This window comes from Nyctibius grandis, chromosome 18 (assembly GCF_013368605.1).
Source record: "Nyctibius grandis isolate bNycGra1 chromosome 18, bNycGra1.pri, whole genome shotgun sequence".
Lineage (NCBI taxonomy): Eukaryota > Metazoa > Chordata > Aves > Nyctibiiformes > Nyctibiidae > Nyctibius > Nyctibius grandis.
The window spans coordinates 10,496,090-10,517,594 of record NC_090675.1 but is presented as its reverse complement, the minus strand read 5'-3'; the positions used below and the strand labels follow the sequence as shown (position 1 = coordinate 10,517,594).

Here is a 21,505-nt window from a genome sequence, read left to right as displayed (position 1 = left end):
AGGCGAGTTGTTGCTGAGTGTTACAGAAAAGGCCAAGCAAATGGGCACCTCTGGGAGGAGGAAATAGAGTCCTGCGCCAGGTCTGTACGTCGGGGGCCGTTTTACTTCTGGCCCTGTGAGTCACTGCTCGTGCTTTCCTCCTCCTGCTTTTTTTGGTCTTGTCCATTTTTTTTTTCTTGTTGGGTTAGCTTTGAATTTACAGCACTGAAGCAAAATGTCCAGGAATAAAATGGGGAAGATTGCAGTAGAAAATGAGCAGAGCGGGAGAATAAGGAGGAGTGGAAAGGGCCTGTGTCCTACAGCTGAGCAGCAAGGTTAAAATCCGGCCACTTCCAGCCCGCTGCGGATTGAGCTGCGAGATCAGCACTGTACCCTTATGGAAGGGGTATAAATCTCATTTCTCGGGGCACTTAAAACTGGGTTAGCGAAAGCACGAGCGGGACACATAGAGAACACTTTTGCCTCAGCCTCGGGGCGGTGGGACAGATCCTTCTACTTTTTCTTCACAGCATTTCCCAGCTTGCAGCCAGTACTTAAAAATGCACTATTCTAAATTTGTGAATCTTTTCATTGCGTGTTTCCAGGTTATTTTTCTTTCTTTCTTTTTCTTTTCCTTTTTCTCTTTTGCCTGTCTTAAGCGTTGGCTGCAAAATGAATGCTCTGCTTACTGCCTCCTTTATCATGTAATGTTTTCAGCAGACACTCAAGAATTAAATGTGTACCATTTCCATAATACTGATTATCCCTGTTTAAGTACTGTTTTAGAGGGTATTAATTTCTGTTGCAGTACCAGCCGCAGCCCTTAGCACCTCCAGCCCAGTTTTCCCTCTGTGCCTGGGCCTCGGGTCTGGCGTGGGGCAGGATTTGGCCCGTGTTGCGTGGGAACGCGTTTCTGTGCATCCTGGGCGAGGGGCTGGTGCCTGGGCTGAAGGCGGCTGCCTCTGTCACTTTTGATATCTTCTGGGTTTTTTTGTATGCAGAAACACAAAGCACCATTAGAATACAGTTATATATCCTCATAGTTATTAAAGCTTGGATTAACATGACATAAAGTTTTGTCTGGGGAGCCTTTTGCTATGGCTCAGGGAGCATTTTTGTGTGACAGTAATAGGCTGCAGTTAATATACTTGAATGATACCAGAATCTGTGTAATAAGACAGAACAAAGGGGGTTTATTTGAAGCTGAATTACAAAGGTGGAATTATCATTGTGAGCAATCCACTGAGATCGCAGCTTAATTATTGTATCTTGCATTGTTTCGGTATAACAAAGTGTAGTCAGTGAAGCAGAGTTAAAAAAACCCACATATACACATCTCAGAAGGACGTCTTGTCAGTCACGCGGGATTGATGCGTGGACCTGTCACCTTATTCTCACACCAAAATCCTCTCTTTGCCCGTTTTTGCAGTTTGTTTGATTTACTGAGCCTGTTTGCCATGATTCAAGAGTCTCTTGTACCGTTTCTAGGAGAGATTCATCACTGGGACGTAATCCATTCAAATAGCTTTTGGGCAAGAAATGAAAAGCTGTTTGAAGCCAAGAGGTTCCGAACAAAACGTTGGGAGGCAGCTGCTGGGCCCTGCACGGGAGGAGGAGGGAGGGCTCGCTTGTTCCCCTGGGCTTAGGGGAGGAAAAGGAGTGAAAAGGTGGGAGCTGCCTTTGAGTCCCGTTTTCCCGGGGTGTTTGGGTTTTTTTTTTTGGTTTTACCCCTGCTCAGTGTGATGCGTTGGGGCAGCTTCACCTGGACGTGACCGGTCTCCCTGTACCCTGGAAGGATGCAGCACGTGCAGGAGGGGACTGGGAGCACCTCTGTGGCCCCTGGGCCAACGCTGGAATGGTTCTGGTGAGAGAGGACGGTGTCAGTAGCCCCGCCGTGGTCCTGCCCGCCCAGCGAGCCCTCGCTCGGTGGCTTTTGGCCATTTTCATGTGTGTGGCATTATTCAGCCATCTTGCATTTGTACTGAAAGTCGCCTCTGCCTGTGCCTTGAATCCCCCTCGTATGGACAATAAGGGTGGAGGAGGATCCTTTTTTATTTTTAATTTATAAACTGAAGGGAATTATTTATTTTTCACAGAAATAATTTTGGTGATTCAAGCAGCTGCAGGAGGTTGAATGGCTTCAACGTGGTTTTAAACAACAACAACAAAAAAAAAAACCCACAACAGAAAATGTTTTTTCTGCACTACACTTTAAAAGAGTAGTAACATAGTTCCAGAAATCTGGATACGGTGATTATGGCTGTAATCCCTGTGCTGTCCAGGGGTAATTAAAATCGCAGCTGAACCTTGGTTTCAAATGGCCGGGTGAGGCTCTGTCAAACTGATGAGCGCTCGCGTTGTTGACACGTGTAAAACTCAATTCACCCACCAATAACCATCGTTCGTGGGCATTAAATCTCTCTCCAAACAACGTGACACCGGGGCGCAGCGGGACGCGTTCGAGGGGCTCGGAGAGGGGCCGAGGCGCGAGAGGAGCGGAGCGAGCCACTAATTGCTTTCTTTTTAATATTGTATTCAGCCTTAATAGCCCGTCCTGCTGGCGGATTGCCTTTCCCAGCGTTATTACAGCCTGCTTAGGAGCCTGCCCGGGGAGTGGGAAGGGCTGGAGCTGGGGGGATGAAATCAAGGTGGTGCTTTAGCAATGCGTCCTGACAGCCCACGGTAATGGCCCAATCTGGGCTCCCTGATTGAGCTCAGATTAAAGGGGGCCAGGCTGCTGCGAGGGCCTGAGCGATCCCGATGGACAGTGCACAACGTCCTCGTTGTGTGAAACCCGTGGGGCAGGGTTGCTGCCCCAGGCCACCGGTGACGGTGCTTTGCTGTAGGGAACAGCCTTAAACAGCACATCCCCACAGCGGCTTTGGGCTTCTCTCTTCTAGAGACTTTCTGACATATTTTCAAAGAGGGAAGGGATGATAAAGCATCAGTGTAATGAGTCTGGTTTGAGTACAGTCCTCTGACTGCCCACCTTGTCAGGAGTTGGGAACTGCGCTGGTAGAGCCCGCCCGGCTGCCTGCCCCTGCGTGCTGCCAAGCCCCGGGGTACCGAGGGGACTCGGATCCCCGAGCCGGCCGTTCGGCACCGTGCTTGAGTGCAGCAACATGCAGTGCTTGTTACAGCAAGGGTCTGCGGTGCGAGTGTTTTTTCTATAAATTAAAAAATCCCTAAATGTAGAGATACAAGCTGTGTTTGGTTTGGGGTTGAAGGACAAGGGAGGAGAGTTCTGCTTAGAAGAAAAAGCCCTGGAAAAATATTCTTTAATATGCAAGTCAGTATATGAGAAGAACAATAAAAGGACAAAGGATCTAGCAGGAAATAAAATGAAACTTTTTTTCATTACAGTCAAGGGAAACTTAGATGAGTTTTTCTTTGCTAATAAACTGCACTTTCATTTTGCAGCTGAGCCTTTTGCTGAAGCTGACTGTGGTAATTGTTCATACTTTTTTTTTAAAAAAAAAAACCTCTGGGCAATAAAAAAGCCCTTCATGCATCAGGAAACATAGTAATGCAATACTTGTCTTATCTTCACACTTATTCAGCAGGTGTTTACGAAAGGGCAGCAGGAAGCTCTTTAAACTCGATCCTGTTACTCTGCTCAGGATGTCTCTTCATCAGATCTGGTTCCCCGTGTCCGTCCTGCGTTGGGATTGCACTGCAAAGGCGCCTGGAGAACCTGCGCTCCTGGTGAAGAGGGTTTTTCTCAGCATGCTCTGTAAGAGGCAAGGCTCTGAGCTCATTTTTACTGTATGGCTTAAGGGCACCGAACGAAAACCCAGAGGTGGTTATGGTCCGTTCAGTGGGTAAGACAGACCTGTGCTTTAATGCTGTGTGTTTGTACTCTCAGATGTGATAGAGAGGTGCGTGATTAGGGTCTTTCTCTGTAGGTTTTGTCACTGGGTGAACAGGAACTTCTTTTCTGCTCAGAGCAACGTGATAACACAGGGACGCAGCGAGTCGTGGTGTGCTGACCAGTGAGTCCCTTAGGTCTTGGCTTCAGAAAGTGCTTAAAAGGAAAATGTGAAAGTGCCGCTGTTTTCTTCAGAAACCACATCTTGGAAGGACTTAAGTGGACTTAACCGTGTGCTTGGAGTTGAGCCACACTTTATAGCAGGTTCCATTTATTGGGGGTTGTTCCTGAAATGGTCAGTGTGTGATTCGGAGTCCGATGTGTTGTACTTTGGTGTTCAGAGAGGTGGTTTCTGGTGCTCCTCTCGACGTGTGGCTTTTAATGGTCTCTCTGCATCACGTTATTTGGCATGTTTGTTTGTAGTAAACAAACCCGCTGCTCGTGTTGTGGTGATGCGTGAATAGGGAAAATGCTGGGTTGGGAGAGACGAGGTTTTACCCTGTGTGTAGCACGCTTCAACCAAGGGCCTGCAAGAGCGTCGCAGTGAGGTGCTGGGATGGGCAGGGGGGCTGTGGGGCACTCGAGCAGGAGGGTGGCACTTGGAGGGGTCCGGGTCCAAGCCAGCGTGGGCTTTAACTGGCTCCGCAGCTGTAAAACCTGAGTTTCTTATATGTAAAGGACCTTGTGCCCTCCTGGCCTGGGAGCTGCATCCTGTGGCTGCAGCAGAGCAAGCAGAGATAGGCAGAGGTTGTAATTAAATGAAATTACAGTGTCCCTTCTGCTGCAGCCCAGAAAGGAGGACAGAGGTTTAAATTTGTTGGCTTTTCAGGTAGTGGTATTACTCAGCCCATCAGGAGCGCAGGGGGATGCACGTCGGCTGTCTGTGTGCACACACGTGTTCGTGGGAGCAGCGTCTCCCCTGCCTGGACCCGTCTCGTCGTACCCAAACCCTGCGGCGGCCAGGCCTGACGGGCAGCACCTCTTCAGTGTCGCTTGGAAAGGAAAACAGATTGCAACTTCGCAGTGCTAACATGCAAACGAGCACCGTGAAGGGAGGAAGAATTATTTCTGCTGACGGCAGCTAATGTTCCGTGAAAGTAAAATCACAAACCGCCTCGCACCTGGCTCGCTGGAGTGCTGAAGGAGCAACGCTCGCCCGGTGTCCCCGTGGTGGCATCGCCCCGTGGTGCCAGCGTGGAGGAGAGCGGCCCTGTCCCTGCCCGGTGGCACCCGTGGGGCCTTGCACTGCGTGGGGAGACCCGGCCTGAGAGCACCTCGTCGAGTAAAGGAGCTGAGGTGGACTTTAGTGTTGTCGGGTCTTGTGGTTATGCCCTGACTTCTGTGATGTTTGATAGATTTAAGCTTCATTTCGAGTGATGTGGCTGTACGGAGCCCTCAGCGTTTGCTTTTGGAAGAGCAAAAGTTCTCCTGCCTTTCAGTGGCAGAAACTTAAACACGTAAACCCTGACGGCTCCTGTGTGAGCGCCAAAAGGAGTATTTTAAAATTACTGTGCGTGCATTTAAAAGTACACTTTGTGTGTGTTTGTCTTATGTTTTCATCTGGTGATAACTCCTTCGGGCAGCTGGTGAGGGGACAGGGCGGGACGGATGGAGCTCAGGCTCTTCGTTCGTTTGTGGATCTTGCAAGGAAACACTTAGCAAAAGTTACTCAGTTGTTGGGGAAATTTGTAGAAAATCATGCACGATGTGTGCATACGGGTGTGCACGTGTACAGGGAGACAGGACGTCTTGAATAAATAGATAGACGAGGGTGCATGTGGGAGATGGAGCTGATGCCGGCAGGGAACCGGAGGCAAGGATTTCCAGGATGGTGGTTGGCTCTGGGGCCACATACGGGCCACTTAAAATCCCTGTAGCTTAATTTCCCCTCTAGTCCCACCCTCTTCCTTGGCTGTTAGATGGGTAAAACGCAAAGATGTTTTGAGGCAGGGTGAATTAAATGTTTGTGAGGGAGTCTGGAGGCTCTCCAGCAGATGTTTTGAGCCAGATTCTGTTCTTGCCTCTCCAGCGCAGGGCGGTGGTGGGAGCTCTGTGATTTAACACTGGCTTCAGATTGAACGAGAGCAGAATATGCTCCTTCTCTTGCTTTTTAACCCCTACTGAAGTGTTTCTAGCTGTTGACGTATATTTTAAAGTTATCAATCGCTCCTTGTCTCATACTGTAGCACGGACCAACTTTGATCACAGAAGAAATTCCTGTGGCACCGATTTCTGGCAGAAATGCAGATTGGAGTGTTGTTGTAACAGTGATGGAGGTGCTGCTCTGATTCACAAATACATTTTGTTAACTAAATACTACAGCTTCGTGTAAACACGTGTGGCGTTAGATCAGTCTGCTTCCAGAAACCCGCGTGGGTGTCTGCGTTCTGTCCTTTGTTAGGTGAGCTTGTGCTTTTTTTAAAGAGAGCAGCTTGTCTAGGATGGGATGTGACTGTGTGGCGGTGGACATCTGAAACACTGGAGAGGAGAGCGGGGAGCAGCTCTGCGGCAGGAGCCATGCCCTGGGGCGTGGGGTCCTCCCACTGCTGTCCCCACGTCCCCGTCCTCCACAGCAGCTCTCGGGGACAGAATCACAGAATCAACCAGGTTGGAAGAGCCCTCTGGGATCACCGAGTCCAACCATTGCCCTGACACCACCATGGCAACTAGACCATGGCACTAAGTGCCATGTCCAGTCTTTTCTTAAACCCCTCCAGAGATGGTGACTCCCCCTCCTCCCTGGGCAGCCCCTTCCAATGGCTAATGACCCTTGCTGAGAAGAAATGCTTCCTAATGGCCAACCTGAACCTCCCCAAGTTGTTCTCAGCCCATCCTCTGGGGCTTGTGTGTGTTGCTAGTGACTGTGTGGAGTCGAGTCTCTGGTTCTTGCTGCAGGGTGGTCGTGTGTGCCCTCTGTACCCTTTTCCATCGGGATCTCGGAGCACTGAGCTGCCAGGTTATTATTAGGAGAAGGGCAGGAGGATCGGGGACGTCTCGCTGGCTCCCGCGAGCTCTCCGAGATGCGGTCTTGTTTCGGCTCCTCTGACTTTCTTACTCCGTTTCAGAAATGCAGCACTGGAACCTATTTTCCCATCAAGCTAAGGAGACCCAGAGGACAGCTGCCTGTGCGCTGGCGGGCACGAATTGTTCTGGGCAATTAGACCTGGCTGCAGGACTTGATTGCGGAGCTCAGCCCCAGCCCAAGCTTGCTTTGCTCTGATGGAGGCAGGCTCTTCTGGCTCTGTAAAAGCACGGCAAACACCTACACGCCCCACGGCCCAGGGGAGGGTAGCACTGGGATGGTCCTGCTGGCTCTGCGTCGCTGTTGTTTCCAGCTTGATGTCCCTTGTGAAAGGCGTCCCTGAAGCGCCCCGTTACAGGTAACTGGGAGGTGAGGGCCACCTCGTCTGGAGAGAGGAGCTGCTGGTGCCTGGATGAATGATGAGCTGTTAATCCTCCTAGAGCGGTTTGTTCTGCGTCCCTTTTTCTTGCAGGGACCCTACACCTCTCCGGTGGTGATCCTGGCCGTGCAGGTGTATTGTACCTTCTGGAGAAGTGTCCCTGGGGTTCATACAATGCCAACTGTTCTGCTGGGTGGAGGTTGTTACCAGCCCAAGCTGGCCTTACACCATCTTACTGGCCTTGCTGCTTTTCCTTCCTGCTTTCCCTGCCTTCTCTGCTGCTGGTCCTGCAGTGGTACAGCAGCCCCTGATGCTGAAGGAAGAACTGTCTTTATGTTTCAGAGTTATTTTGTGGGTTTTCTTTGCAAGAGCCTTGTCTTCCCCCTCTTTGGTGTTGGCTTATGTGTGCTGGAAATCTGGTGGGGACCAGGGAAGTTCTCGGCCAAGACAGCAGGTCAAAGGCAAACTCCAAGAGTCCCCATATAGTTTATAACTTGAGCTGAGAGTGGCGAAGAGCCTTGCTTTCATCAATGCTTCATATTATTAATGCCAGAGAAGGAATTAATGAGAAATCGTCTGTGGAGTCATCTTTGATTTGTCCTGCTGCGGAAAGCTGTTTTTTCTGGAGAGCATTAGTCATTCTTACATCCCCCTTGGTAGAGTAAGCGTTGAGTAATGTGTTGGGTGTTTGCAGGAGCATTTTGAAGTCCAAGAGTAGCCGCTGTGCCTTTTGGCAAGCATTTGGGATGCTCTTTGCCATGTCACGGCTGGCGAGCAAGCCCTGAGATTAGCGTGATTGAATGCCTGTTTTAATTTCAGCCCTGATGGAGCAAAATTAGTTACAATGATATGTGTGTGTTGAATAAAATCGTGGTTTTATTAGCTATAATTGCTGAAGAAGACTTTTTAAAGACTTGACTGCTGGGGGGAAAAAATTGCTAGCGCTGGAATTTGTTCTTGCACAGTAAGGCATTGATTATTATCGTGGTGCATAATCTGTCAGCTCTCAGTTGGGAAGTCGTCGCTGCTCAGCGAGGGACCACACCATGGGTTTCCAGCCCCCCAGGGAGCACGACACGCATGGTGCCCAACCCATGGAGGGTGGGAGGCTCTCAGCACGCAGCCGGGGGTACCCAGCGAGGCTGTAGCGGCTCGTGCTTTCAGCCCTGGAGGTCTCTGTTTTGCTCCCTGGTGCGTTGGCCAACGCAGCGGCCGCGAGGGTGAGCGGAGCCCTTGAGTGTGGTGGGGCGGTGGGACGGGGACCAGCCACACTCTGGGACAGGAGCCTGTGGTCCAGCGTGGTCATCTGTGCTAGGACATGGTGCTGGCCAAGGTGGGGAGGGGCCCAGCCTTGTGGCAATGGGTGAGTGTGCTTCAGGTGCCTTCGGACGCGAGGTGGGGCATGCTTGGCAGAACGAGGGGAGAAGGTTGAAGTATTTGTTTCTTTGTTTAATTCCGTTGTAATCAAACCCAGAGGCCTGGTGTGGGGGGACCGTTTTTTCTAACTGCCTGGCACACGATATGCATCGTCTTAATTTATATGGGGGGAGGCTGTAGATGTGCAGAAGCGCGTCGCTGGCGCTTAGATTTCACATGCGCATTTAAAATAATGGCACCTGACAGTTTACTAGCAGCTAAGAGGTTTTTCTGCTTCAGAAAGCAAAATATTGGAGGAGTTGTGCAGTGTGTATGAATAATTTGAGGAATTAGACCAGAATATCCAGCATACTTTTCTTGGGAGAGCAGCAGAAGTGATAGACCTGTAAAGTTTATAAGTCGGGGATCGGAGCGGGTGGAAACACAGCCCAGCTGTGCGTAGCTGAATGTCATCCCTCTGTAATGTCTTGTCTCCTAGGACCCGGTGTGAAATGCCACAGCGTTCGATTGCTGTGCGTTATTTCATTTGTCTGCCCTGATTCTCCTTTCCCTTGAAGGGGTGGAGAATGTAGCACCAAATCTGCTCGGGAGCGTTGGAAATAAACAGCCCCCCCGTCCCCGTCGGTGCTGGATGTGTTGGAAACTCAGTTTTTGGATTGGGAAAAACTTCCCCGGGGTGGATGAGGAGGAGTGTGAGGCATAAAGACTGCTGTGGGTCCCTTTGGTATGGTTATGGAAGTGGGTAGTTTCCCTGTGGAGGTTTTACTCAGTGGGCAAACTTGATTCAAATGGGAAAAAGAATTTGGAGAATATTGTGTGTTCTTGTGCCGGGCTGGATCAGTTGCATTAAATTCAGAGCCTTTCTGAGTACAATTAATAGTCATTTTATTTAGGTCACCCTGGTTTTGTTGCTTTAAATGTATGCCTCCATTAAAGTGGAAGAAAATCAAATACATTTATCTCTGTGGAGCCTTTTGTGAACTGGCTGGGCATATTTTAAATAACCCTGGGAACTGTTAGGATTATTAAAGCCTTTGGCTCCTCCAGGTTTTTCTTTCCTCCTGTTCTCCCCTCTCCCTCCTTCCAGGCAGTGATTAAAGCAGTGATACAGCTCTTCCTTTTCTCAGAGCCCCAAGTGGGTTGGAAAAAAAAAAGTTAAATAAACTAAAGCCCATTAGTTAGGCTTTATATAAGAAACTGGGTCTAAATTGGAAATATGTATGGGGTATGCTGGGACAGAGGAGAAGTCTGTTGGGCTTAAGTGTCCATTTGTAGCTGGTATTATCTGGCAGGTCTTTTTGTCTTCTTTTTTTATTTACCTTAAGTGCTAAGGCTGTTCACTTTGTAATACACTCTCATTTGATGCTGATAATTAGTTGAGTTTCATCAGCTCCTTTAAGCCTCTCTATTGAGCCGTGATGGAGCGTGGTGGTGATCAGTCCTGGGTGTGCCCCCGCCAAGGCTTGGGGATGGCGATTGCACCTTCCAGTCCTGTTTCTGCCCCTGGAGAAAAGTTTCTCCTCTTTTGTAAGCAAGGTGCTAGTTGTGTGTTTTGAGTTGAGACCTGGAAAACTTGCTGTTGGAGCATCTTTAAAATGCTGGGCCAGCAAGGGAGCCTCGGGCTGGACGAGAGGGTTAACTCTTGGACAGTCACAGCTACTGAATCTCCTCGAGTTTCATCTGTGGGTTGGGTTTTTTTTCACTTCCCCTGAAACAGGGATCAATTTGCTTACTACAGGGTTTACTGCCGGTTACCTTGACTGTGTCCCTTATTTCTCCTTGATGAAAACTTGAACAAGCCGCTTGTGTTTGATTCACAGAGAACCGTGAGAAACGGGCTGTGTGTGTGAGGCAGCGTGGTTTGCTCATTCTATTCAGCCCTTTGTATATTCAAATTCTTCTAGTTTCAGTTCTTGCTGTTCTGCCAGATTTCCATACCATTGATGGGTTTTCTGAATTAATAAGTTTCTTTCTCCCCCTCCCTCCCATACCCTCGCCACCTTTTTGCAACTGGTGAAAAGTTTTTCTAAGCGCGCTGCCCTCTCCATATTGATTTTCTTCTCTTGCTTGTCTAACCGGCTCTTAGATGTTTTATTTTGCAAAGCGTTAATAGAATTTTCCTTTTGCCGTTGCACTTTATCTATTCAGGAGGTTTCAAGAAGTCTCATTGTGTCACCGGACTATGGAGGAAAGAGGCTATTCTTCTGTTACAATGGCTGCCCTAAAAAATAACGCAGGGTGGGGTAAACCCAGAAAGGGCAGAGACGGAGATAAAATGTTCTGACCTTCGGAAACAGAAAAGATAACCAATTAGACGCTGTTGAAAGGGCACCAGCTGGCTTAAAGAACACCCCACTGATTATTTTTTCTTGGTCCACAGCTGAAACTCTGCTGCAGAGCCGCTTGCCCCCTTGCAGGTTTTCAGGTTTGAACTGGCGGGGCTGACCCTTTTGTAGGTACCTGCGTGCCCCGTTCTCATCCCAGACGTAGGTACCACTGCTTGGAGGGATGGAGCACCCACCGCCGGGGTGTCCGTGCTCCCCGGGGCCCCAGCCAGCACGATGGAAACCTCCTGGATCAGCCCATGCAGGCTGCGTTTGTTACTGCTAATAAGGATTTATTTGCATAAAGAAGTTCTCTGCCAAGATCATCATTCCAGCGAAGCGGGGCCCTGGTACAGATGACACACAGCGTTGTTTGCCCAGGGGACGCGTATCTGGTGGGAGAGGCGACCCAAAGAGCAGACCCCCGGCATGGCTGGGAGCTGGACCCAGGGCCCCCTGACCCTCCCGTGCCAGGGCCTGTCCCTTCGCTGTCCTGGCAGCACTTGGGGGAGCAGGATGAGGCTGCCCGAGAGGTTCAGACCCGCAGTGAGGGGGACTTCTCTGGGCTCTAGGATGGGATTTGAGGCAAAGAAGCTACGCAGGGAGAGTTGCATGTTAAAACTTCTGCGACAGCGGCTGGCGTGGGGACGGAAGGGTGGTCAGCACGCTCGCGTGGACCGCGGCCGAGGAGGTGGCGATGCTCGAGGAAACAGCATGAGGTGCAGCAAGTAATTTCTGGTTCCAGGGAGGCCAAGACCTCTGAGAATGAAAAATAAAGATTGCTGGGCAAACGTAACCCTGGAGCAGAGATAAGCAGTGGTGGTGGGGTGAAGGGGGGCTCTGTCCTTATCTGCCTTCCGATATTACACATACTTGTGAGTTTTCTTCCTTGCAGTAAAGACAGACAGCAGGACGAATGGCTCTGGGCTTAATGGGGTTTGGATTTTTCAGTGCATCAGCACCTTTAGGTCTCATTCAAGATGGGTATCAAGTCACGCTATTCTCCTGCATCTCGGGCCGTTGCTAACACATTTTGCAAACCACTGGGACTGAAAAAGTTGAGAATAAGTTAACCCAGGGCAGGTTTTTAGATGAGTTTAGGCATAGCGTAAGGTTTTACTGCACTGTATTTTTTTTTTTACTATATCCTGGAACGTATTTCAGTCCAGTAGTTAAGACAGGTTCAAGCTGTGTTTTTACCACCTTCCCCAAACACGTCTCTGCCCAGCCAAGACAGGTTGTAATTCTGCACGGAAGCAGGGTGGGTGTGTGCTCCCCTGCGTGAGGGGACTACAGTCAAACTGAACCATGAATTTTATCCAGGTGGGAGCTTTCAAATCCTCCTGTAATTCCAGGATCAGGGTAAGGCAACACAAGCACTGTGTAAGGTGAAGAGAGCACGTAACTGTGTTGTAAGTCTCTTGCCTAAAATAAATGATTTGTAGAAAGCCAGAATATAAGAACGTGGAAGCATCATAAACATTACTGGGGAAAAAACCCTAAAAAAACCCCAAACAATCAAATAAAAACCCCCAAAACCCACCCCAACAGATAACCAGTGCAGTCCTTTAAAGAATAAAACCTTTTCTTTAAAGAACTTCTCCCTTCCCTCAACGTCTGCCGCAATTTAGCGGTGATCCAGGTTTTCATCAGCCTCTGGTTTAAAATGGGGAATAGCAAGTCTGTAATTTCTTTTCAAAAAGATTGCTCTGGGAGTTCCCTGGGGTGTGCAGCACCGACTAGCCCCAGCTCCTGCAGCCTCTGAGCAACAGTTTAAAGTGTGATAATGCTGGAAAATAAACCCCAGCACACCATCCTTCTAAAATAAGTGTAAAATTTTAGGTGTGGCTGCACAGATTAAATGGAGGTGGAATAAATCATGCAAATAGTAATGAAAGTTGAAAGCAATTTGGTTGCACTTCAATACATTTCATCAGTCATCTCTCTTCTGAAGTGGAAATGCCAAACCTGATGCGAATTAAACTTGCTCCCTCCTCCCTCTCCCCTCTTTCCTCTAGCTTTTCAAAAGGCCTTTTGAAAACCTCTGAATACCTTTCTTGGCTGACCAGATTTTACCCTGCTCATACTTCTTGAAACCTCCTAATCCTCAGCCAAGACAGTGACTCTAATCTGGAGAAGTCATGGGCTTGGTTTGCATCCACGACTCCTCTCTTGGCCCTTCCTTATCTCCCTACAAAAGGGAAGAAAGCTGAGATGAGGCGTGGGCAGGGACTGATGAGAGGTGGAAGAGCTCCTTAGATATTCAGCTTTTTAGGGCAACAGAACTTTTAATGTTCACTTTTCTGCTTTAGGATCCAGTGTCAGCCAGGACGGGGGTTGAAAGCAGCAGATTTCCAAAGGGAAGAGCTGGCTCCGAGCAAAAGCCAGGGGATCCGAGGCATCGTTTGCACCTGAGCTGAGGCTGCTCCTGCCTCTGTCTCCCCTTCCCAGTCCGCATGTTGTGCCTTTGCAAGCCGTGCAGCCGGTGTGTTAAAGCATCTCCCCTCTTGTGTCTTGCAGGTGGAGGACGCCATGCTTATGTTTGACAAGACGACCAACAGGCATAGAGGTAAGAGAGAACGGGAGCTCCGACACCACCTTCTGTGACAGCTTCTGCTGGTGAGCACAGCCAAAAACCAGTGTCAGCACGATGAGCCAGCGGTGGGAGATCAGCGGAGCCACTGGTGTTTGAGACGGGTCCCTGGGTCCTGCAGCTGTTGCAGAGGAAGGGCTGTTTGGCTTGTAATGCCACACGTCATCTGGATTTTCTTACTAGAGATGATTTGTCTGGTCGGGGCATGATGGTTTTTCAGGCACAGAGGGCTCCACGCAGACAGCTTGTCCCAGGGACGTCAGCCTGTCCTGCAGCACGACTGCGGCCCATCGGCTGGGCTGGGTGGCCCCAGCAGCTGCCTCATCCCTGGATAAGGGCTCTGCTCCAGAGAGGGGGGGAAAATCTCCATTTGCCTGAGATGTCCTAAATCCTGGAGTTTTGTTCCCACTGAGGCTCTTGGCTGTTCTGCAGCGAGCTCTGTTCCTGCCCACCAAACTCACTGGGGGTCTCTTTGACAGCTTGTGCCTGCCTTGGCTGGGCTCCACTGCCAGGGCAGGCAGGAGACTCTGCAGGGACGTTAAAAATAGAGCAGCAGTGTGTCAGTCCTTCCTTTGCTTCCTGCGAGCAAGACGCTCGTCTCTTCCCCAGTACCTCAAGGTGATCCCTCCCTCCTCTGTCCCCACCGGTGGCTCTGTGCTGCTGTCAGCACTTCCCGAGGCGCGAGGGCACCGGGAGGCGTTGGGGTTTGTGCTCTGTGAGCACTCAGCTCTGCTCTCGCAGCTCCTGTGCAGCTTTTCTGTGCTCTCAGGGGCAGCTGGAGCAGCGCACTGGGGGCCCTGCTATCAGGTGTGGACCTGAGCGATGAGCCCCAGAGGATGGTTCCTCTTTCAGAAGCATCTTTCCACTGTCTTATCTGGAGAGGAGGTCTGTAACTGCCGGAGCTGAGGGCTGCAGGTGTAAGGGGCACCTTAGCTGCCATGAAACCGTTTGGGTTTTCCACAAAGGGCTTTACCCCTGCCAAGTACAGGTGAAAGGAAGAAACAAGTGTAAAAGGCAGAGTAGAGAGTCATCTTCATCTTCACGCTTGAATTTATCCAGTCTTTTCTGACATTTTTTCCTTCTCTGTACAGGGAGCTGCCACTAATCAGGCTAATAAACTGTCCGGTGGGCTGACGTGATGAAGCAAGCTCTGCTGCATCGATCATTTATAAAATCACCCCAGATTTTACAAATTGTGACACTCTGATTGCATTGGAAATGTGTTTAAAATGCAGCAGCGTGCAGCAACAGTGTTAATGGCAATTCTTAACACCACTTGCGGGCTGCAATCTGTATCTTCAAATTAGCAAAGGGAAGGAGAAATGGCAGGTAAAATATCCGCTGTGGTTTGCTGTGGTTAGCCTGTGCCTGGAATAATCAGCGTAGGCAAGGGAAAAAAGTATTAAAATTCAGTCCCTATTGCTGGAAGGTGAGATAAATTTCCTTGCAAGCAAATTGAGAATATTTGTTGACATAGTTCTGGCACGTGTGTGTTACTCGTGCGCGTGTACCCGGGTAGCGTGTGACTCGCCTGCACGCGTGGCACCGGGCCAGCATCGATTAGTTAGTTGAAACACACAGATTGAAGCAGGCATAGGAAGAGGGATTTTAAAAGCTGCTCATCGTTGAACAGTGTCGTTAATACCTTGGGAAGGCTTGAAAACCCCACCCAAAATAAAACCTAATGCCTTGGCGAGGGAGCACGTAACTTTTATAACACTAAAGTGCCATTGAGCTAACCATGGTGTTGCCTCTGCTGGTGTCTTTTTCTTTTTTTTAACGCCCAACTATTCCTGGGTGTTTTGTAAGGAAAAAAAGGCCCAGAGCTATTGTGTTTCCTGGCTGTCTGGCTGTGTTAACGGCAGGCTACAAAATCTGTGAGTATTTAATGGAAGGAGTGGCTCATTTTTGGAGTGTTGTAGCTAAAACAATCAGTAGGAGCTTCACTGGGGTGCAGTGACCCCCTTCTTGCAAGGGTTCTCTTTCTGGCTTGGCCACTTGTAGTGGGCACGCAGTGAACTGGCACTTGGAAGGCAAATATCTCTGCATCAGCTTAGTTAAGATGTTGTTTCTTTTTAGAAAGAAAGTGCTGGTAGTCCTCTGTTTCTGTGCCCTGTGCTGCACTTCTGTACAAGAAGTAAAACCACACACAGAAGTTCTCCAGGCGCTCTGGAAGATCACTTTCTTCACTGCCTGAAATTTCATAGAGCTGAAAATTACTGGGTCAATCTTGAAAGGATTGAGTAATTGGAAAGAAAAAAAAAAAAAAAAGAGGGTGGTGTTATTTTGTTACCCTTGGAAAGCACAGATAAAATCTGGAGTTCAGCATTAGTTATTGATCTTTGGGGGTGGAGGGAGCCTGGCACGATGATGATGTCCTTCTGACTTCGTTACAGAGGGAGCTCCAGCCAGCATACCAAAATGCTGCCGAGCGTGTCGGGCAGCCGGGGCGGGTGCCTTGCCCTTGTGCTTGCCCGTGGGGGTGATCCCCAAACCCGGCAGCGGGAGGGTTGTTTGCTCTGTCCATCCGAGCTGAGAAGAAGCGCCATAAGAGGAGGCAGGGAGGGTTAGAGGAGAGTGCCTGAGCTGGGTGGTGTGGGAGCGGGCTGAGCCCTTCCCAGGGGCAAAAAGGCAAATAAGGATTTTGAGTGATTGAGTCCCCCCAGCTGTAATTGCCGGTGTTGAATGTAACGCTGTGTGTTTTTCAGAGCCATACAGTCCCCAGAGTTATTTTCATCTCAGTTAACTTCAGAGTTAGGAATGGCAGGGGAGAGAGGAGGGAAGTGACAGCATGTGATTTGGGCTGCTTTAATCTTAAAACTAAACAGAATTAAAGAAAGGCAGGCTGGCTGTGTGATGTGAACAATATCCTGTGTGTAGGGGTTAAAACATCTCCAAAAGACAGGCGTCGAGCGTGGCAGAGCTTTAAAATTACCTGGATTTTTGCAGTTGTTGATCCCCGTGCCTGCGAGGAGGGTGAGGGTGCCTCGGGCAGGGGCTGGGTGGCACCTCCGTGGGTGCATCGCAGGTCAGCGGCCCTTCGGCTCAGGGTGGGAAGCTGGGCTGAGCCGGCAGCTCCCCGGGGGGCTGTCTGAGCCCCCGCAGCCCCTAGGGGCTGCCCACCATGCCCTCGAGTCGGACATCCCCGCATGGCATCACAGCGGCCTTCTCGTGGGCATGCAGGAGCTCTGCAGCCCCATGGGACTGGGGTGCCCGGGGTCTGGGTTTGATCTAAAACCACAGAATTCACACGGGAAGGTTTGTGCGCCTCGTGCCAGCGAGGCCGCGGGGTGCTGTGTCCTTGGGGAGGGGCGGGAGGGTCGCGCCTCGTGTTTGCGCTGGCCCCGTCCAGCAGATTTCAGTCTATGAAAGTAATTGCCCAGGTGGCAGCAGCTGGTGTAAGCGTTGTGTTCATTGGAAGAGACAGGAGCGACGCTGTTGGTGAGACACCGGCTGCGCCTCGGCGAAGGATGGTGCTTGGCTTGGGAGAAAAACAGCCTTTTGTGTTCTGTCCGCCTGCCAAAACCTCAGGTTTGTAGTTGACCTCTGAAGTTATAACTGACGTTTTTATAGATGAGATATAAATATAATTAAGAGCCGCTGCAATTATTTGTTTATCGCCATCTCCCTCAAGTAAGGCAAGGTCGTGTGCGTTTAAAAATGCATTCCCAGGCAGTTTTGAGTAAAGAGGATTTAAAATATATAGAAATAATTGCCTAATTTGGTCATTTTCAGCCTAGCTTTTTTCTTGGCAGCAGTCTGGCGATAGTACGGGGCGTTTTGAGGATGGCTCGGGGGGAACCTTTCTCCTGCTCACGTAGTTTTGCTGCTGTTTGGCCAGGTGTGACCCGTAGGTTTCTGGAAAAACATCCACAAAACACAGTGTGGGTATTTTTTTAGAGCATAAAGTGCTTTAAGGGCTTTGGATGAAAAGTGTGACATAGGATATAAATGGAGGTGGTGTTATTGTTATTGCTTTCCTGGATGAGATGGGCTTTTATTCCCTTGTCAGCTGTGTCACTTCATAAACGGGGCTCCAGAGAGCGCGGTTGTTTGGAGGGAAGCGGCTCAGCCTCGCTGGTCCCCGGCCGGTGACGTTCATCCCCGGGCCCTGGGGTTTGCAGAGACCCGAGCCCTCGGTGCCTGGAGATACGGCGTGTTTATCTTCTGCCAAGGCACAGCGGATCGGAGGGAGGAGGAGCTGCAGACAGCAGTTTTGAGAGTGATTTTTAAGCAAGTATTTGCTTTATAGCTTCACATGAGGGCTGTGAAGATTCATTAGTTAATATTATTTACCATTTACAGACCTATCAGTGAAAGTGGTGATGGCTGAGCGATAATACCATCAGTCATACCTATCTGTTTAGATTGCAGCTATGACATGTGCCATATTAATATTTCATATGTGCGTGGTTTTAATATTACATCCTCACTTATAAATATTCATGTCGTAAAACACATTAACGGCTGCGGCGCTGAACAGCGATATTCACATCTCCCTGCTCCGTGCCGCGAGTTCACCTCCCTCCCGGGCAGAACCGGGCTGGGAGGTGGGATGGCTGCGGCTGCTGGGTGGAGCACGGGGAGGGGGCTCGTGGCTTCGGGGCCGGGTGGCCACGTCCCACCAGTTTCCCATTTGGCATCAGTTTCTCCCCTGTAGCCTCTGGGCCAGGGGATGGGGACCCTGGGCCTGGGTGGTGGCTCTCGTGCGGTGGCCCCGGGCTCGGCAGACTTGCTGCTCCCTACTTCGGTGCTAATAAACACAAAACAAACCAGAAAAGCTGCCAATTCTTGGACCTGTCTTCCTTGTCTTTTAATTTCCTGGCCAGCGCCTATTGCTGCTGCAGCAGGGCACCTTACGTGAGGTGTAAAAATAAACGCGTTGAAGCCGGTGTGAGCCCCGCGTCCCAGCAGGCTCCGTTTCAGAGCAGCGAATCAGGCTCCTGGCCACGCTTTTCAGGGCGATTATTGAGCGTCTCGGGTGGTTACAGCCGTTCTGCCCCCGGCCTCGTGCCGGAGAACGCCACCTGAGGCTTGGAATAATTGCCCAGCTCCGCACTGTCTGTCATACCTTATTGCTTAATTTTATACCAGTAATGAAAATCCCATCCAGAGGAGGAGAAGGAGCGAACAGCTGCGCTGGCCGGGCCGCGCCGGAGGGATAGACGTGTGCGAATGCGTCCTCGGAAGGAGGGGAGAGCCTCGGCGTGCCAGCAGCACTCCAGAGATGGCCTGACATTTTTATTTTCTTGTTTAACAAACAAATGCAATAATAATAAGAAAAAAAAATCCCACCAACCTCCAGTAAAGGTTGCAAACGCAGCCCAGCAATTTGGAAGTTTCCAGTTACACAATCAGACTTTAAGGTAAACATCAGCTTAAAAATATATTGTAAAGGCCAGTAGGTTTGTTAAACTCATCTGTATCTTGTCTTCGTAGCTAACGTGTAAGCAAATTATTTAATTCCCTCTCCCCGGAGGGAGAGCCCTACACAGCCAGGCCTTTTTGACCTTCGTAATTTATCCGGCCTCCTTTCGATTAGCTTTAATGCAGGTAGTAACAAGTCGGGGTCACCGACCCCTCTGCAAAGGGGGTGTCGGGCGTTAACGAACACGGGAGGACACGTCCTGCTCTCGTGCCGTGGTGGGAACGGCGGCAGGAGGGGAGGATCGCAGCCAGAGCGTGAAACCTGCAGGAAGGGAGAGGCGAGCAGGAGGAAATGTCGCGTTTTCTGTGGCACCTGTATGCAGGAGATGTTAAATAGCTTCTCAAATTGTTATGAGGAGCGGCTGAGGGACCTGGGGGTGTTTAGCCTGGAAAAAAGGAGGCTGAGGGGAGACCTTCTCGCTCTCTACAACTGCCTGAAAGGAGGGTGTAGCGATGGGGGTCGGTCTCTTCTCCCAGGTAACAAGTGATAGGATAAGAGGGAACAGCCTCAAGTTGCCCCAGGGGAGGTTTAGATTGGAGATCAGGGACAATTTCTTCCCCAAAAGGGTTGTCAAGCGCTGGCACAGGCTGCCCAGGGCAGTGGTAGAGTCCCCATCCCTGGGGGGATTTAAAAGCCGTGTAGATGTGGTGCTGAGGGCCATGGGTTAGTGGTGGCCTTGGCAGTGCTGGGTTAACGGCTGGACTCGATGATCTTGAAGGTTTTTTCCAACCAAAACGATTCTATGGTTCTAAATATCAGTTAAGCTTTCTGAAATGACGGGGATGCAATAAGTGATGGCTTCACAGGTCCCCAGAGGCTGCTCTCCAGGTGCCTCGGATGGGAAAGCCGAGATGCAGAAAGGTGGGAGATGGCAGCGCTGGTCTCGCAGAAGGTATCTGCGTGGTGGCCAGGGCAAGAGGTACGCAGGACCATGAGCAGGAACCTGGGCGTTTCCATCCTGTGGAACTGCAGTTACCAGTCGCTGTCTTAAAAAGAAAAATCTTCCCATTCACTTAGTCCTGAACGGTATCAATAACTTAATGCAATTAGACTGCAGTCGTATTGGAGAGTGCAAAGTAAATCAGAGGAGCCTTTCTCATCTCTGAAAGGTTCTTCAGGAAACATAAAGCAAGAGTTGGGCAAATATTTAAGGACTTTTTAAAAATGATGATGATGATTCAGTTGCACTCGCAGGCAGTCGGTGTGCGTGAGCTCTGCCGGGAACGGCGCTTGTGTTAGACAACGGACTCTTCCCAGCTGAAGCTGCCTTGAGAATACAGCGAGGTCATTTTAATATGACTTCGGTTTGCCATCGTTATTGTCACTGCTGAGCAGCCGGTTTGAGTGACAGATAAATTAGCAAAAATCCTGATGATCTGTGAATGGAAAGAAGCCCTAAACGCCTTGAATAAGTTCTTGCTTATGAATCTACTCAGCTGATGAAACCCAAACCCTTTTGCTTCCCGGAACGGAGGAGCGAAGTGATTAGCAGGTAGTGCTCCAAGTCTTGTGGGACTATTTGAAAATGTTAATTGAGGAAAGGCCAGGAACAGGAGGAGAACAAAATGCAACATTTACATAGACGGGCAGTCTTAATACAACGAGCAGAATTAAAATCAGCGTGGTGACCTTGAGAAAACAGGCAGCTACTCACAGCACGCCCGTGCCCAAAAATGTGATAGGAGAATACTGAGATGCACTGCGCAGCTTTCCCTCCCTGGGGGGTTATTTTCTCCTCCCAGTGGATCGCAGAGCAGACTGGGTGAGTCCCCACACATACGCATTGCGGGGTGCTTTGTATTTTTTTTTTTATATCTGCTGGTTTTGATAATAAGGCTTTTAGAGCGCTTTTACTGAGGGTGGGGAGGATGTTCCCAGCAGCCGGGGGAGGCTGAGACAGTGAGTGAAGCCGTTTGGTGTCCCAGAAGAGGGGCTGGTTTGCCTCCCCGTGCCCAGCGCAGTCCCCGGAGTAAATCTCCTCCATCAGCTGCCACCTCACTCATGCCCAGCCCCGGGTGCTGCTGAAGCCTTTAGTTCCACAAGGTCATTGCCATATGCAAAGCCTCCCGGTGATCTGTTTAAACAAACAGATAACATGTCCCCTATCCCCAGAATCTCAAGATTCAGCAGAAATATGGGTTACACAAATAATGCTGGTAGCGTAAGGGAAGGCTTTTACCCCCGAGCCTCCTGTTTGAGCCCCTCCCCGGCTGCAGTTCTGCTTTTCTGGGCGTTTATTTCGCAGGGTTGGTGGTTGAGGCGGGGGATGCTGGTCCGAGCTGCGGGGTGCATCTGCGCAGGTACGCAGACACGCGGGATGCTCGAGCAAGTGGCTGAGCCAGGCCCCGCTCGTGCCCGCGGAGCAGGAATTGCTCCCGGGGTCGTTTTTGCGAGGCAAAAGCTTCAAGTGACTCTGCTGCCAGCGGAGGGCTTGGCAGCGGGGTGTGTAAGTGGAGACATTGCTACCCTGCAATTAACGGTTTACAGCTCTTGCGTGGATACGTTCCACCTAATCAATCCTCTTGTATTAGCAAA

The 21,505-nt window shown here is 50.1% G+C and overlaps 1 protein-coding gene across 18 annotated transcripts in view; it reads left to right on the top strand.

Annotated features, from left to right (window-relative positions):
* The window catches only part of MSI2 (musashi RNA binding protein 2), a 215,237-nt gene that overhangs the window by 120,899 nt on the left and 72,833 nt on the right, over positions 1–21,505 (top strand). For all 18 annotated transcript variants that reach the window (XM_068415924.1, XM_068415922.1, XM_068415921.1 and 15 more), the window contains exon 7: positions 13,470–13,518. In XM_068415924.1, coding sequence (XP_068272025.1) covers positions 13,470–13,518 — 49 coding nt within the window. The remainder of the gene's footprint in view (positions 1–13,469; positions 13,519–21,505) is intronic.